The following is a 16,162-nucleotide window of genomic DNA, read 5'->3' as shown; positions in this document are numbered from 1 at the left end:
ATTAAAAAAACCAAAATAATCTCTTTTTTAGGTTTATTGATATTTTTTTAAGACTAGAAAGAAGAGAGAGAGAGAGAGAGAGAGAGAGAAAGAGAGAGAGAGAGATCTTACTCCCACTGGTTCACTCCTTAAAAGTCTGCAGTGCCTGGAGCTGCCCCAAGCCAAAGCCAGGAGGCCTGGATTGCGTTAGCAGGCAGCTGTATATGAAGCAACATAGCTGGGACTCAACCTGGGTGCTCAGAGACAACATGCGGGCGTTGTAAGCGACAGTTTATTTCACTGTGTCCCTACAACTTAAATGTAGATCCGAGTCTAGACTACAAACTTAGCAAGACAACTAGCAATTTGAAAAATTCCAAATCACGCTGAGAATACCTCTTGCAATAATGAGAGCTCTCAAGAGGTTATCAAAAAGGCATTCTGAGGTGGTCAGAGAGACTTAGAGTGGCTTACTCTTCCATAGTCAGAGAAATATATGGCTCTTTCTTTTAAAATGCCAGAAAACCCAGCTGGCAATGTGGCACAGTGTACTAACCTTCTGCCTGTGATGCCAGCATCCCATATATCAGAGCACTGGTGTAAATTTCCAATCCAGCTTCCTGCTGATGCACCTGAGAAAGCAGAAAACACCCCAAGTGCTTGGGCTGCTGCCATTCACATGGGAGACAGACTGGGGCTCCAGGCTCCTGGTTTGGGCACAGTGCAGCCCTGGATTTTTGCAGCCACTAGGGAGCAAACCAGCAGACAAAATATTTCCCTGTTATTCTCTACTCCCTGTCCCCACGTGATGCTCTGCCTTTCAAATAATTGCCGCTTAAACAGCAAAACATCAGCAGCCATGGGCTGCGGCCAGAACAGACAGAGCAGATGCCTGGTGAGAGCTCAGTTTCCAAGGTGCTGCTCTCCCAGGTTCCTCTGACCCACTCTGCCAAACACAGCGGGCATCGCCTGGATCCTGCCCTGGAGTGGAGCTAACTTGTCATCATTGTCACATTTCTTTTCTCTGGACTGCTGCTTTCCTGAGATCATCCAAGGATGCCTACGAGCAGCAGTCAAACCCAGAACGGTCTGATCACGTTATGGGAGCCTCTTTTCCCAAACAGTGCCACATTTTCCCATACACGTTGGAGAATCTCTGCATGTAACAGGCCAACTCTTTTCTCTGAAACAGGCACAAAGTCCCTCCATTTTGCTTTATGCAATATTCATGTCATGTGTGATATTCATCTCTGTGGGCAAGGAGGGACAGCTACTGGAATAGGTAGGTGCCTGTAGACAGGGCTAGCACTGGGATGCAGTGGATTAAGCCACCATCTGCAGCACCAGCATCCTGTACGAGCACAAGTTCAAGTCCCAGCTGCTCCACTTTCCATCCAGCTCCCTGGTAACGTGCCTGGGAAGACAGCAGAAGAAGGCCAAAATGCTTGAGCACCCATATGGAAGACCCGGATGGAATTCCTGGCTCCTGGCTTTAGCCTGGTCCAGACCCAGCCATCAGGGGAGTAAACCAGCAGATGAAAGATATCTCTCTCTCCCCAACTTGTCTGCAACTTTACCTTTCAGATAAATAAACAAATTTTAAATAATGGTTTCTGGGCTTGCATTTTGAACTTCAAAAGGCTGATTCAATAAGTCTAAAAAGAAGCATAATCTCTACTTAAAGAGAACAAATGGGAAAAACCTGATCCAAAATTTTCACTCACGGAGTTAAAGACAAATACTCAAAAGCAACAACTCCTTGTCTTTTGCTGTGAAGGACGTAAGTGTGATGGTTAATGATGTTTGAATAAGGTCTCCAGATAATGTTATTGTGACAATATTACTCTCCTGATTTTGATAGCTATATTGTGGTTACCTAAGAGACTGTCCTTGATCTTAGAAAATACACAGAGAAATATTTAAGAGTTTGGTGGCTGGGCCTGGAGTGGTAGCCTAGTGGCTAAAGTCCCCGCCTTGCACACGCTGGGATTCTAGCTGGGTGCAGGTTCTAATTCCAGCAGCCCCGTTTCCCACCCAGCTCCCTGCCTGTGGCCTGGAAAAGCAGCGGAGGATGGTCCAAAGGCTTAGGACCCTGCACCCTGTGTGGGAGACCAGAAGGCTCCTGGCTCTTGGCTTTGGATTGGCTCAGCTCCAGCCATTGCGGCCGCTTGGGGAGTAAACCAGAGAAAGGAACACAGATATTTCTATCTCTCCTTCTTTCTGTAAACCTGTCTTTCCAATAAAAATAAATATTTTTAAAAAGACATAGACATTTCTTTTTAAAATAAGTGTTTAGTGGCTGAGCTGTGTACAAGCACTTCAAAAAATACTGTATATATATATGCCAGCACAAAACATAGCCATGGGGAAAAGAATAACGAAGCAAATATAGAAAGTGAACATTTCAAAACAGTGAGAGTATGCAGAAATTTCCTACATACTCTGCATACTCTGGATAAAACATCAGGTGGAGGAAAATGTCTTAACTCCCTCCGATAAAGTACAAACCAGGAGCCGTGTACACATGATTATGTGCACAGGCAATATCTGGGGAATACTCAAGCCATTTGGAAACAAACAAAAAAGAAATCAGAGTGCTATTCCCCATGACTGGGTGAGGAGGGAACAGGGTCTGGCCTGACCCCTAATAATTACAAAATTTCTTTCTGGAGACCAGTGACTGTGGCATAGTAGGTTAAGCAGCTACCTGTGACACTGGCATCTCATAAGGGTACCTGTTGAGTTCCAGCTGCTCCACTTTCAATTTAACTCCATTCTAATGGTCTGGGAAAGCAGCATTAGATGGTCCAAGTGCTAAGACTCCTGCACCCACATGGGTGACCTGGAAAAAGCTCCTGGCTCTTAACTTTGGCCTAGCACAGCCCCAGTCATTGCAGTCATTTAGGGAGTGAACCAGTGGATGGAAGAACTCTGTTTCTCCCTTTCTCTCTCTTTCTCCTTATCTCTATAACTCTGCCTTTCAAATAAAATAAACATTTAAAACAAAAATTTCTTTCTGGAGTAATGCTGTTGTTTGATTGAAAATTAGATTAAGGTGAGGTACACACAATTATGTAAATGTTCAGAGCTTTATGCTAGTATGCTTTAAATGGGTGAGTTCTGTGGTGTGTAGCTTATCCATCAAATACATACCATTTTGCAAATACTGTTCCAACTGGTTTCTCCTCTCATCGGCCATGGATACGGTCATGGCCAGGTAGTACTTGGGTGGAAAGGGTGGCAGGCAGTTCCCAAAGACTCGCTTCAGCTGAAAGAGCCAGAAAACACACAGAGAACCAAGTGTCCAAGTCAAGGTGGATAGGACACCAATGTTTCTTCCCCCTTCCATGGCAAGTCACCGCCCAGCACTTCAGTTGATATTTACCCTTCCTGGTAGACAAAAGAAGGGGATAGTTTTATTTTCTGATGGAGAAATGTATTCTAGCATGTGTCTTAGAAGTACTATTAGACACATCACGGACAGACAGCTCCTAACCTAAGCTTGGTTGAGTTGGGGTGTACTTTTATTTTTCATATGTCTTACAAGACTGCTTACCATACAGTATTTCTTTTTGCAATAATTCATTCCAAAAGAGTGCTTTTGCTCTATCAGTGATGATAATTAGCATTTTTACCCTTCCATCACACCCCACCAAAGCTGAACTGGGCAACACAGCAGTGCTATGTGACATGATAGGGACCTGCCACCTAGGACCCAGTGAGCACTGAAATGTGGCTCGTGTTAGTTGAGATGTGCTCTCGGGGTCAAATCCATTCCAGACTTCAGAGAGTTATTTTTAAAATTTCAAAGAAAATGGCTCACTGAGAATTTGTTGTCACTGGGCGCACATGTTGAAATGAAAATAGCTGTATGTAATAGATCAACTAAAATACGATATTAAAGTTAATTCTGCTGATTTATTTTACCCTTTTAGTGTGGCTACTAGAAAAGTCGAGATTATGTGTGTTGTACACATGGTATTTCTACTAAACAGTGCTGGTGGCAGAATCTTCATAAGGTTGACATATGATACCAAAACAAACCCACATGGGCCCTTTCTCCCGTTCCTCCCTCATACATGCCTCAAGACCACAGTGCTGACTCCTTCACTTGTTTGTTTTTATTCAAAACAGTTACAGAGAGTGAGAGCGAGAGTGAAAGAGAGAGGGAGAGAGAGGAGAGAGAGAGATCTTCCATTCATTAGTTCACTCCATAGATGGCTGCAACAGCCAGGAATGGGCAAGGCTCAATTGAGGAGCCAGGAGCATCATCGGGTGTCCTATGTAAGTGGAAGGTCCATGGGCTTGAATCAATGATGGCTGCTTTTATGGATGCTGAATATTGGATGCCTAGAATAGAACTTTAAAATGAAGAATCAAAATGCGTCATCGCTCCAGCCCAATCTGAAGGTGAAGCCACATCACTCTCTCCAGAACAAGAGAACCCACACACACCCCGAACCCCAGTTGGGTTTCTACACAGTGCTATGGAACAGCGGGCTGAAATCTGACTATTGCCCTAGGCAGTTGCTTTCAGAAAACGGAAAGCAGACTTGAGAGAAATGAAACTTCAAACAGATAAGAATCTTAACTCCAGGGACTTTGGCACAAATACAATACGTATTGTCATTATTTACCTTACATGGGTTCTGACTTCAAAGTTGGTGGGAAATCTAGTTCTCTCCACGCCCATCATCACCCTGATACAAGGCGTTGCCATCTCTTTCCCAGACTATGGTAGCAGCCTTCCCACCAGTCTTTTGGATCCTGTACTCTACCCTTTTTGGGCTATTCCTGACCCAGCATGCAAAGTGATAGCTAGAACACGCATGTCACATTATTCCACTATCCTACCCAGAATGGCCAGGGCTTCTCAACTCACTCAGGCAAAAGCCAGAGTCCTCACTGTGGCCCAGAACTGCACCAAACAATATGCTGGCCACCAGCCAAAGGGGTACCTTTTAACAACAAAAATAAAAGTTTGAAATTCACTTCTTTGGCTGGCATAATTTTTCAAGTGTCCAGCAGATACAAGACATATGGCAAGTTGCCACTACATTGGACAGTGCACGGAAGGTTCCACTGGATCAGTCTGTGTATTGTTGGGTTGTTGTTTGATTTTTAGAGAGACTTTGAGGCCAATATTTATTTTTCTGTTTCTGTTTGTTCAAAGATTTTATTTTTATTTGAAAGGCAGAGTTACAGAGAGACAAAGATTTTCCGCCCATTGATGCACTCCCCAATTAGTCATAATGGCTGGGGCAAAGATTATTGGAAGCTGAGAGCCAGGAGCTTCTTCTGGGTCTCCCACTTGGGTTCAGGGGCCCAAGGACTTGGTTCATCCTCTGCTGCCTTCCCAGGCCATAAACCAAGAGCTGAATCAGAAACGAAGTAGCCCCATATGGGATCTTGGTGCCACAAGCAGAGCCTTAGCTACTTTACCATGGCAATGACCCCTATTTTTCTGATTTAAAGAAACCTTAAATCAAATGTTCTGCAGGAAATGCAGCAGTTTTAACAGACAGTTTGGAACTTCCTTACAAAACGAAACATAGTCTTACTACATAATCCAGCAATCCTAGTTTGAAGTATTTACTCAACCAATCTGAAAGCCATGTCCACAGAACAACAACGTTTACAGCAGTGTGATTCATTACTCTCAAAACCAGAAGCAATGAAATGTCCTTTGACCTGTGAATCAATGAATAAACTGTGATACATCCACACGATGAAACACTACTTGGCAACGGGAATAAATGAGCTAACAAACCACAAATAAACATAAATGAATCTTAAGTGCATAGTACTATGTGAAAGAAGCCAATTTGAAAAAAAGATATACTGTCATGATTTCAATCCTGTGACATTCTGGAAAATGCAAGAGCAGAGCATCAGCAGAGAAATCAGCAGTCCCCCACGGTTTCAGGTAGGAAAGGGAGTCCTTAAGAGGCGAAACATATGGAATTTTTTTCAGCAATAAAACTGCCCTGTATGATACAGAATTGCAGATACATGATAATGTGCATGTGTCAAAGCCCTTTGAACTTTACAAACTTAGCAAATTAGGATTTTTACAAAGTCATTTAGAAGGTTGGGGGAATGACAGGAGGAAATGCAGAATGGGACACTCCATATTACAAATGTAACCTTCTGTGGGTGGAAACATAGGCCATTCCCACTTCTCCCTGGACCCTCATCTCATTCCAACCACTCACTGACCCCACAGCTACGTGAACCTAGCACAGAATATTACAGCACCAACAGTTTTTCTGGAACACAAGAACATTGCCCTGCCATAGCAGACACCATCCCTGGCCCGTCATGCCAGGCAGAGCTAATCCAACAGCCCGGATGGATGCCTCCCCCTCTCTGCTGATTCTGTTAAACCAAAGCAGAGATGTATCTTCTTTGCCTGCAATTGTTTCTTGATTAACTGATTCAGTGATGTTTAAAAGGCAATTGGCATGTGTTCATACATGTTGCAGCCTCTCCCATGGCCTCCAATCCCCGCAGCCTGGAGACAGCAGGGCTGCTTTTATCTGCCGAAAGCAGAGCAGCACCCAAAGCTGACCCCTCCCGTCCTACTGTGATCCCGTGGCTAGGGGAAAAGTCAGCAATTGTTAAAGTGGCTGTGCCCTTCTTGGGGCACAAACTCTCCCAACTCAGAAAAGCTTACTGCTCCTTCTCTGATTCTGTTCGGGAGGGGCGGGGGGAGGAACAGTGAACTGGGCAGTTACATTTGCTCAAAGTCAAGCACAGGCCCTGCCTGCTGAGCTTTGCTAACACGGAAGCCTTCCCAGGCACACAGATCAGCTATGAAAGCTGGCAGCACTCTCAAGCAATCAGAGCGGGAAACACAAGCCCTTTGCCAGTTCATGTCCCAGCTGCTCCATTTCTGATCTAACTACCTGCTAATACACCTGGGAAAGCAGTAAAGGATGGCCAAAACTCTTCTGTGCACCAGCATAGAAGACCCAGACGACCCAGTCCTAGCTCAGACTAACCCAGCTCCAGCTGTTAAGGCTATTTGGGGAATGAATCGGCAGATCAAAGTAGACTTCCTACAGGAGGCAAGTCTTGACAAAGGGTATGTGAGAGAACCAGAAACTAAGGGTATTCCCAAAGTGAACCAGACAGAGGCAATGAGTGAGCCAGCCTTGGTAGGGTAGCAGAGGAAAGGGAATCAGGTTGGATCAGGGGGAGAGAGCAGCAGGGTGTCTGCTCAGTACCAGGCAGGACAGAGCCAATGGGGCATGTAGACACTTGTGGAGCACCCCCTTCCGGTCAAAACCTTCATTGCCAGCTTTCCTGACTTATCCCATTATCCCACTTGCCATTCACAGAGGGCAAGAGGCTAGGCATCCTGTTCCTAGGGCCTCACGTGGCATACACAACCAAGATACTGTTGGTGTGAGTGGATTCAGTGTTTCTTTCACACATGTCTATGTATCCATTTAGGTGGGTGGGTATAGACAGGGACATAAATCAAACTCGTTTCACCAATCTAAAGGCACAGGAAGATGTTGGGCCAGTGAGCTGACAAGACAGAGGAAGGGGTAGCAGTCAGCAGCAGGTGGAGCTGAAGGAATGAGCTGCCAGGCCCCAGGGAGTCTTCCCCAGTTGAGGCTGGAGACTTTGACAGCTAAGAGCTCGGATTGTGGCTGGCCTCAAGACAACACCTGCCTTGTTGCCAGGTCCCATCTTCCAGGCATTAGCTTCTATACACATCCCTTGACTGACCCACACATGGAGCTGCCTCACCTGGGCCAGACAGCCCTCCTTCATCTCCAAATGGAAATCTAAGTCTTAAAGCCACAGTCTGGATGTGTGAAGGTCAGTCTTAACACAGCAAACAGCATGTTATGGGAACTCAGTCAAAACAAAATCCTTAGTCAATGGGTCAATCAGTGAATTCAGAGGGAAGGGCTTTCTAGTCCACTGGGATGCTGAACTTGCCAGTAAGAAAATATCTCTCTCTCTTTTTCTCTCTCTCTCTCACACGCGTGCTCTCTCCTTCTCTGTTGCGTAAATGCACACACACACCACACCACACCACAGAAGGAACCTGTATGTTGTCTCCTTTTTAATAGATCTTTGTTTTAAATCAGATGAAGAATTCTCAGCCATTTCACATCTTTCATGGAAGAAGAAGAGCCAGCAAAGAAGTAGCTGGGAAACATCACACCACCTTCTGGCATCAGACTCTGGGTGACTCAGAAAAAAACAAAGACCACTCACTCAATCCCGTGTCTCGCAGTGCTTGGGCCACACTGGTACTCAAAAAGAACAGGTGTTACAACAAATGGCTAAATGCTAAAATGAAATAGACACGAGACAGCTGAATGGTACCTTATAGCCATTTTAAGGTACATAGCAGCCAGTCCTGTATATAAACTAAAATTGAAATGTCAATGAGCTAATCATAGGTTGTGGTTAAGAACTTGCCTTTTTTTTGTTGTTGTTTTAATATACTGGTTACTCAAAACCATGTCAATTCCATAATGTTGCAAATTGCTGTTGATGTTATATTGGGTCTCTTAATTGACTGGGATGATATTCTACCAGCTCTAACTTCGGACCAGAAATGGTCTCCCCAAGAAACTGTTCAACCCATCTGGACAATAAGTAGCTGGACTCTATGCTTGGTATACATTTGCAAGGAAAGAATCTTGATTGAATCTGAACTGTAATACTACATCAAGGTGGAGGAATCCACCAGGGGGGAGGTGAGGGGGAGGGGTGGGGGGATTCCCAGAGCCTATGAAACTGTCACATAATGCAAAATAATTAATAAAAAAATATGATTTGTAAAAAAAAAAAAAAAAAGAACAGGTTTTATTCCCTGGAAAGGCAAACATCAATGGCGATCCTGTACTCTGACCTGCTAAATCACATGACCATACACAGACTCGTTATGAAGTAGGAGTGATGCCTGCGGCTGCATTGCCCATCTCAAGGGGGATTGCTGGATGTTCTAAGACAAACCCTGGGGCTAGAACTCTGATACCAGAGCTTGGGGAGGCGGAGGGTGGGAGGGTGAGTGGAGAGGAACAAAGGTGAACTTTTATTTCTTTCTTAAGATTTTTTTTTTTATCTGAAAGGCAGAGATACAGAAAGAGAAAGAGAGACAAAGATCTTCTATCTACTGGTTCACCCCCGAAAATGGCTGTAACAGCCAGAGCTGTGCTAGTCTGAAGCCAGGAACCAAGAGTCAGGAACTTCTTCCTGGTCTGTCTCGTGGGTGCAGGGGTTGAAGGACTTGAGAGAGCCTCTGCTCATTTTCCAGGTCATTAACAGGGAGGAGAATCAGAAGTGAAGCAGCCAGAACTCGAACTGGCACTCATATGGGATGCTGGCACCACAGGCAGAGGCTTCATCTACTATACTACAACACCAGCCCCAACTGAACTTATAGAAGAAGTGAGTTTTCTCTACCTTGACAAATGCAGGGGGAATTTGTAGGCGATCACAAAATTCATCACACAGAGCACTTAAAATGAGGGAACTTACTAAAGTTATTCCAAAACATAGTACAGGCACATCAGAGTAAGCCTAAATTATTTTTCCAATGTTAGTAAGAGGCTACCTATGTAATGCAATGGGTCAGAGTAGATCCTGAAGAACAAAGCCTGGCTTCAACACTCTGAGTACAACTTTGGGAAAACTGTGCTTTGATTTTCTAGCTCATAGGACTATAGTAAAAACCGAGCACACATATAAACTATAGCTCGGAAAGAGGACAGAACGTGGGGGGAGAGAAGAAGGGAGAAGACGGGGAGGAGAGGAGAAACAGGGGGAGAAGAGGAGAGGCGAGGCGAGGAGAGGAGAGGCGAGGCGAGGAGAGGAGAGGCGAGCGGAGAAGAGGAGAGGCGAGGCGAGGAGAGGAGAGGCGAGGCGAGGAGAGGAACCAGGAACCAGGAACAAGGAACCAGACACCCCCACACTCTCCTTGCTGCCTGGGTTTGGCACTTTGTAATGGCCACTTTCTCATTCCAGGAAGATGGACGAGGGGGTTGGGGATGGGGGTATGATCCCTGCCTCCTGCCTCCAAATCCCTAGTCTGCCTTTCTCTCCTCTCCCTCTAAGATGCCCACCTGCATCTTCCACCTGCAGTCCTCGCCACTCCCCCTGTATGCTTCTCCCTCAGGCAGCTTCTTGGCGCTCAAACACCTGCATCCACCGCCTTTCTTCATTGTGTCATCTGTCCCCATGACCTGTGATGGGTCGCAGGCTCTGGCAACACAGAGACCACTTCTGGAATTCATCAGTGGTTTTCTCGCCTCTACACTAGGATTTAGGCACAAGAGGGCACGCCGTGGTGATATTTTCAGCGTTCGAGAGTATAAACCGAGCTGGTTGCGGACAGGAGGTGCAGAGGTCTGAGCTGGTGTGGACAGCAGGGGTGTCAATCAATCAGAAACGCAGGGCTTAGTAGGACTCTTTCTAACTTGCTGTTGTCTGACACCTCTGGATAGAGCATTTCTGTCTGCTTCATGCTTTTCTTCGATGTTTCAGGTATGTGTTCTTTAAAATTCCCCCCAAAAGAATAAGGGTCAGCATTGGGCTGTAGTAGGGTAAGGAGCCACCTGCATGGCCTTTATCTGTCTGCTCCACTTCCAATCCAACTCCCTGCTAATGCCCTCTGGAAAAGCAATGGAAGATGAACCAAATGTTTGGGCTCCTGTTTGGGAGACCTGGAAGAAACACCTGGCTCTTGGCTTCAGCAATGTCTAACCCTGGTTGTTGTACCCTTTTGGGGAGTGAACCAGTGGATGGAAGGCCTGTGTGTGTGTGTGTGTGTGTGTGTGTGTGTGTGTCCCTCTCTCTGTAATTAACTTACAACTAAGTAAATACTTATAAAAAATAAGAAAGAAAAATCCTATAGAGGGCAGAGTTGATTCCTAAACTTGGCATTTACTCCTGAGCTCATTTGGAAAACTCATTTGAAAACACCTCCTTATGACAACAATGAAACCCATTACACAGAATAGTACCTCAGGCTACCCCGCAGAGAACTCCCCCCAACCCCTTCCAGGACATCAGCTTGAGAAATCAGAGAGGACTCGACTTCTTAACTCAGCCATCTGCTTGCCAGGTCTCCAGCCTACCAGAACTTGAAGCCCGTGAGGGTGGCCTTTTGAAAGCCAACAGCCAGGCACGTTGGCAAAGGGGCTAAGCTTAGAGAAACATTGGAAAGGAAATCAACCCAACCCCTGAACAGGAGGCCCAAGTCTCAATCCTACACCTTGGTCTAAAGGGTTCTGCACAGTTTGAAAGGGAACTTAGGCCGGGAGGTAAGGGAGCCCACTCACCCATGGCAGACTCTGAACCCTAGCTGGTGCACTGTGCAGGGAAAAGCACTTGCATCCAGCTCTCTCAGTTCTCAGCTAGAGGTGATCAGGAGTGTGAGTGTGTGCTCACAGAGCTGTTTGCAGAGCAGGTCACACCGGGTCCTCACCACGACCCTGGGGACCGGGACTTGAAAAGTCCCGTGTCTCAAGGGAGTCTGGCGTCCTGGGGCACACTTCTACCTCCCCACTCCGACTGCTCACCTGCTCGTTCCAGCGATGCAGCTGGCTGTAGCGCACCCGGCAGAAAAGGAAGCCGTCCAGGTACACGGAGTACAGCTGCAAACACACAACCCGTCCCGTCCCAGGTGAGCCGTCGAGGTCGCTGTCCCCGGACCCCTCAGCCCTCCCAGCCCGACCACCTCCCGCCTGGCCGCACCACATAGCGGCCCCCCAGAGCGTCGGGTCGCTGCTGGGACACCGGAATGCAGAAGTGCATCTTCATGGCTGGTGGGCTCGGAGCAGCACCGCCTGATGCACCTGCAGTGGCTCCAGCAACCAGGTTTCGGCAAGACGGGTGGCCTTTCTCCCCGCTGGGGGCACACCACCGGGGCTGGCTACACCTCCTGGGGGAGGAGCTCTTGACAGCCGGTGGGATCGGGCCGGACCGCACCCCTCTCCTCGTCCCCTCCCCCTGCAGCAGGTGAACGCAGTCCCCGGGACTGGTGTGGGCGGAGTGCGTCCAAGGTCCCGGCCCAGCCGGCCCTCCAGCGTCGAGGGCAGCCAACGGGCAGAACAGGTGCCTACTGGAGCCTGGGGGCGCAATCAACTTTAAGAGACTCCCTCAGCGCTTTGGAGTCCTTGGGAGTGGCAGAGGGGCATGGAAGAGGGTGTTGGGGTAAGGAGGTAGGGGTAGAGGGCCAAATCCCTCTGGGGAGAAAAATCCAAGGTTTGTTTTTGTTTTTTGTTTTGTTTTGTTTTGTTTTAAACAGGCTTTCAGAGTTCCTTAAACTAACCATGAAAGTGCACTCTTGGGGCACACGCGTCAGCAATAGGGTCACGAGAGGGCGTGGCCAGCCTGCCCCGCCCCCACCACGCCACACACCCCTAGCAGGGAAGTTGTCTGCTAGGGACACAGCCTGGTAAGGGGACCTGGGGGCCAAGAAAAAAAAGGAAAAGGCTGAAGTCAAAAATGGGCTCCTGCCCAGGATTCTGACCTCTGTTGACCTGGGGACATTTGCTTTAGGTAGGAACCAGTTACTAGCCTGCCAACACTGTACACAGCAGTGTGAATTAGGGCTTAGAAATTGATTAGTTAAATTTGGTATCTTGTGATCAGCACAATTAAAGCAGGTTCCTTTTGTTGCCGCCCCCCCCCCCCCCCCGCAGCTTACAGCAGAGCCAGGCTGAGGTCTGGAGCCTGAAACTTTCTTTTCTTTAACCCTCCCTCCAACCAACCCCCCACAAAGGAAGTGGCTGGTGTTGAACCCTGAGAAAGAAGGCAGCCAGCGCTGGCCTCCAACAGGTGCCAGAATCCTGCAGTCAGCTGGGATGCCTATACACCATTTGCTCTCCTGTCTGTTTCAAGTACTCCCAACAGGCTTTCATCCTTAGTTGCTGAGGCTAAATCGGCTAGCCATATCCCAATAGATTTTGTCCCGCCCTGCATAGTTGCTGAGGTGGGAAGCCAGGGTGGCGGGGAGGCCGGGTTGCCTGTGTTTTTATTTCCTCCACATCTGAGTCTTCCAGATAAACACTGGGTCAGCATCCTACCAAAGAGTGGAGTCACTTTCCAGGGTTGCAGAGTTTTTTTTCTGTGGGTCGGAGTTGCTTCCTGCATGGCGCAAGTGCCTCTGCTGGGCTGCATGTTCGGACGCAGTGGTTAAGTAGCCCTTTGGGATGCTCGCAGCCCATAGTGGCAGGCCTGGATTTGGAGTCCTGGCTCTGCTTCCAAACTTCCTGCTAATATGTATGCAGCTTGAGTGGGAGGGCTCAGGTGTTTAGGTTCCTGCCACCCACGTGGGAGAGGCCAGAGGGAGTTTCAGGCTCCAGACCTCAGTCTGGCTCTGCTGTAAGCTGCTGGGGGCATTTGTGTAGTGAGCCAGTGGATGGATTCCCTACCACTTTTGTCCCCTTAAAATAAACAAAAATAAATAATATTTTGAAGCGCAGAGTGCCTCTTAGAGAGGAAGAAGGAAGAACCAGAACTCACTGAATTCAGCTCTTGTCTTCTGCAATGCCCCAGCCTACATGATACCACTGAATGTTCAATGACCAGGTTTACAGGAAAGGGCTGTTCAGTTAGGGAGGTTGAATAGGGAAGCTGTTAGGAGAAAGGCAATCCGGGGCCAGCACATTGGTTCAATTGGCTAATCCTCCACGTTCAAGCACCCACATCCCATACAGTCTCACAACTGCCCCCAAGTAGCTGTTGATGGACTCAGCAGATTACAGGTTGGGAAACTGAGGCACAGAACAGTTGCGAACATCACTCTGTACCGCAGAATCTGCAAGTAGCGGAGTGAGGATAAGCACCAAGGAACCTGCTTCTACTGTGCTCCTGGAAGTCACTTTCAACGTGTCTTAGGAGGCCTGGACCATAATTTTTACAGGCATGCCTTGTACGGTTTTATTTTTGAGGGAATTCTCAATAAGCAAATGCATATATTGCTCAAAGTCTGCATCAACTTCTTCGTGTTACTGCCAAAGTGTACCTTCATGTACTCTGCCTGCTCTGTGGTCAACACAAGCTTAACATTCTTGCAACCACAGAATATTCATCGAGTGTTTCTTGGGGAGCAGGCCCTGCAGTGCCATGGGGTGGATCCGATTGCTTGGTCCCCTAATCTTACAGATGCTGTAATCTGCTTTACTGGTAGGAAGCATTGTGATGACGCCAGCAGGATAGCACAAGGACCTTGTTAACTGCTACACAAGCCCCAGACACACTGTTTACTTGCAGCCTCTCATCCACTTCAGCAATCTGCTTTTGCTGTTTTGGTACCTAGGACACATGTTCATTGGAGGATGTGGCTCTGCCCTGTAGAACTCTCCTCCTCTCCTGTGTCCTTCACACCCGTGGGGTCTAGCCTAGACAGTACAGGAGGTTCCAGCATGGCTCCTAGTGGCTGGGGCTCTTGTGCACAGCAGGGAACCATTCCAGTGTAGGAGATGGCATTCTTTGTTCCTTTTTCCTATGGCCCTGCGCTGACTACCTCGCTCCAATCCTTAAAGCCATGAACCATACAAACAAAGGAACATGAGCCAACTTGGAAGCTTTCCTGGTTGGTGGACAGGAGCCCTAAGATGAGAGGGAAAACAGCTAAGTCTGTCTTCCCTCCTTCCCCCCACCCCACCATCTATCTTTCTTCACCTGCCAATGTTATGCTCATTCCTTGGGCCAGTTGTCTAGGTTGACTTTACCCGTACAGGGCTATGCTAAGAATTCTCTGCAATTTGAAGAAGGAATACCCAGAATTTTAAGACACATCGGAGGGCCCGGCGGCGTGGCCTAGCGGCTAAAGTCCTCGCCTTGAAAGCCCCGGGATCCCATATGGGCGCCGGTTCTAATCCTGGCAGCTCCACTTCCCATCCAGCTCCCTGCTTGTGGCCTGGGAAAGCAGTTGAGGACGGCCCAATGCATTGGGACACTGCACCTGCGTGGGAGACCTGGAAGAGGTTCCTGGTTCCCGGCTTCGGATTGGCGCGCATCGGCCCGTTGCGGCTCACTTGGGGAGTGAATCATCGGATGGAAGATCTTCCTCTCTGTCTCTCCTCCTCTGTGTATATCTGGCTGTAATAAAATGAATAAATCTTTAAAAAAAAAAAAGACACATCGGAGAGCTGCAGAATGGTACTAGAAACAGATCGCTCTAAAATGTCCATGAATATGGGATGACTTTCTCTTCTGGAATATCTAAGCCCTAAGACTGACTGCTATTAGTTGAATGATATCCTCCAAACATTTTCTTGCTCACTTTATTTAAAGAATGCAACTTGGACCTGGCACAATCACGCAGCGGCTAAAGTCCTTCTCTTGAACATGCTAGGATCCCATATGGGCGCCGGTTCTAGTCCCGACGGCTCCACTTCCCATCTAGCTCCCTGCTTGTGGCCTGGGAAAGCAGTTGAGGACGGCCCAAAGCCTTGGGACCCTGCACCCGCGTGGGAGACCCAGAAGAGGTTTCAGGTTCCTGGCTTCGGAACGGCACAGCACCGGCCGTTGCGCTCACTTGGGGAGTGAATCATCGGACGGAAGATCCTCCTCTCTGTCTCTCCTCCTCTCTGTATATCTGCCTTTCCAATAAAAGTAAGTATTAAAAAGAACAATGCAACTTGATACAAAAATAGGATCTCTTCACAGGCATCAACAAACTCCTACTGGATTGGGGTAGCTTCAAATCCAATGGGAGCGTCACGTGTCCTTGTAAGATGTAGGGAAGGGAGCCCATGTAATGGCTAAACAGGCTAATCCTGTGCCTGCCAACATTGGTATCCCATGCATAGCAGTTCATGTCCTGGCTGCTCCACTTTCCACCCAGCTCCTTGCTTGTGGCCTGGGAAAACAATAGAGGATTGCCCAAAACCTTGGGACCCTGTACCCATGTGGGAGACCCAGAAGAAGCTCAGGGCTCCTGGCTTCTGGCTTCGGATCAGCTCTCCTGACTGTTGCAGTCACTTGTGGAGTTTCTGTTTCTCTGTAAATCTGCCTAACAAAAACAAATAAATCTTAAAATAAAATAAAATGCTGATGCCTTTGTCCCGCCTGCCAGGATCTGGACTGGTTGTCAGGATGAAAATGCCCTCCACCTCCCACCCCCACCCCAGGCCTGAGGGCTGCTGGAGTGTGTGTCATACCTCCCATGCTCACAGCTCTGGACAGCTCCCAGGCTGAG

General features: G+C 47.8%; 1 protein-coding gene across 1 annotated transcript in view; it reads right to left on the bottom strand.

Moving 5' to 3' along the window:
• The window catches only part of SNX31 (sorting nexin 31), a 53,944-nt gene extending 42,172 nt beyond the window's left edge, over positions 1-11,772 (bottom strand). Inside the window, exons 1-3 of the mRNA XM_058668367.1 lie at positions 11,707-11,772; positions 11,532-11,606; positions 3,133-3,247 (exon numbers count right to left, since the gene is read on the bottom strand). Of these exons, the coding sequence (XP_058524350.1) occupies positions 3,133-3,247; positions 11,532-11,606; positions 11,707-11,772 (256 nt within the window). The remainder of the gene's footprint in view (positions 1-3,132; positions 3,248-11,531; positions 11,607-11,706) is intronic.
• Positions 11,773-16,162: the final 4,390 nt, after the last annotated feature.

The sequence above is a fragment of the Ochotona princeps genome, chromosome 9 (genome assembly GCF_030435755.1).
Source record: "Ochotona princeps isolate mOchPri1 chromosome 9, mOchPri1.hap1, whole genome shotgun sequence".
Lineage (NCBI taxonomy): Eukaryota > Metazoa > Chordata > Mammalia > Lagomorpha > Ochotonidae > Ochotona > Ochotona princeps.
This window is presented reverse-complemented; position numbering and strand designations above follow the sequence as displayed.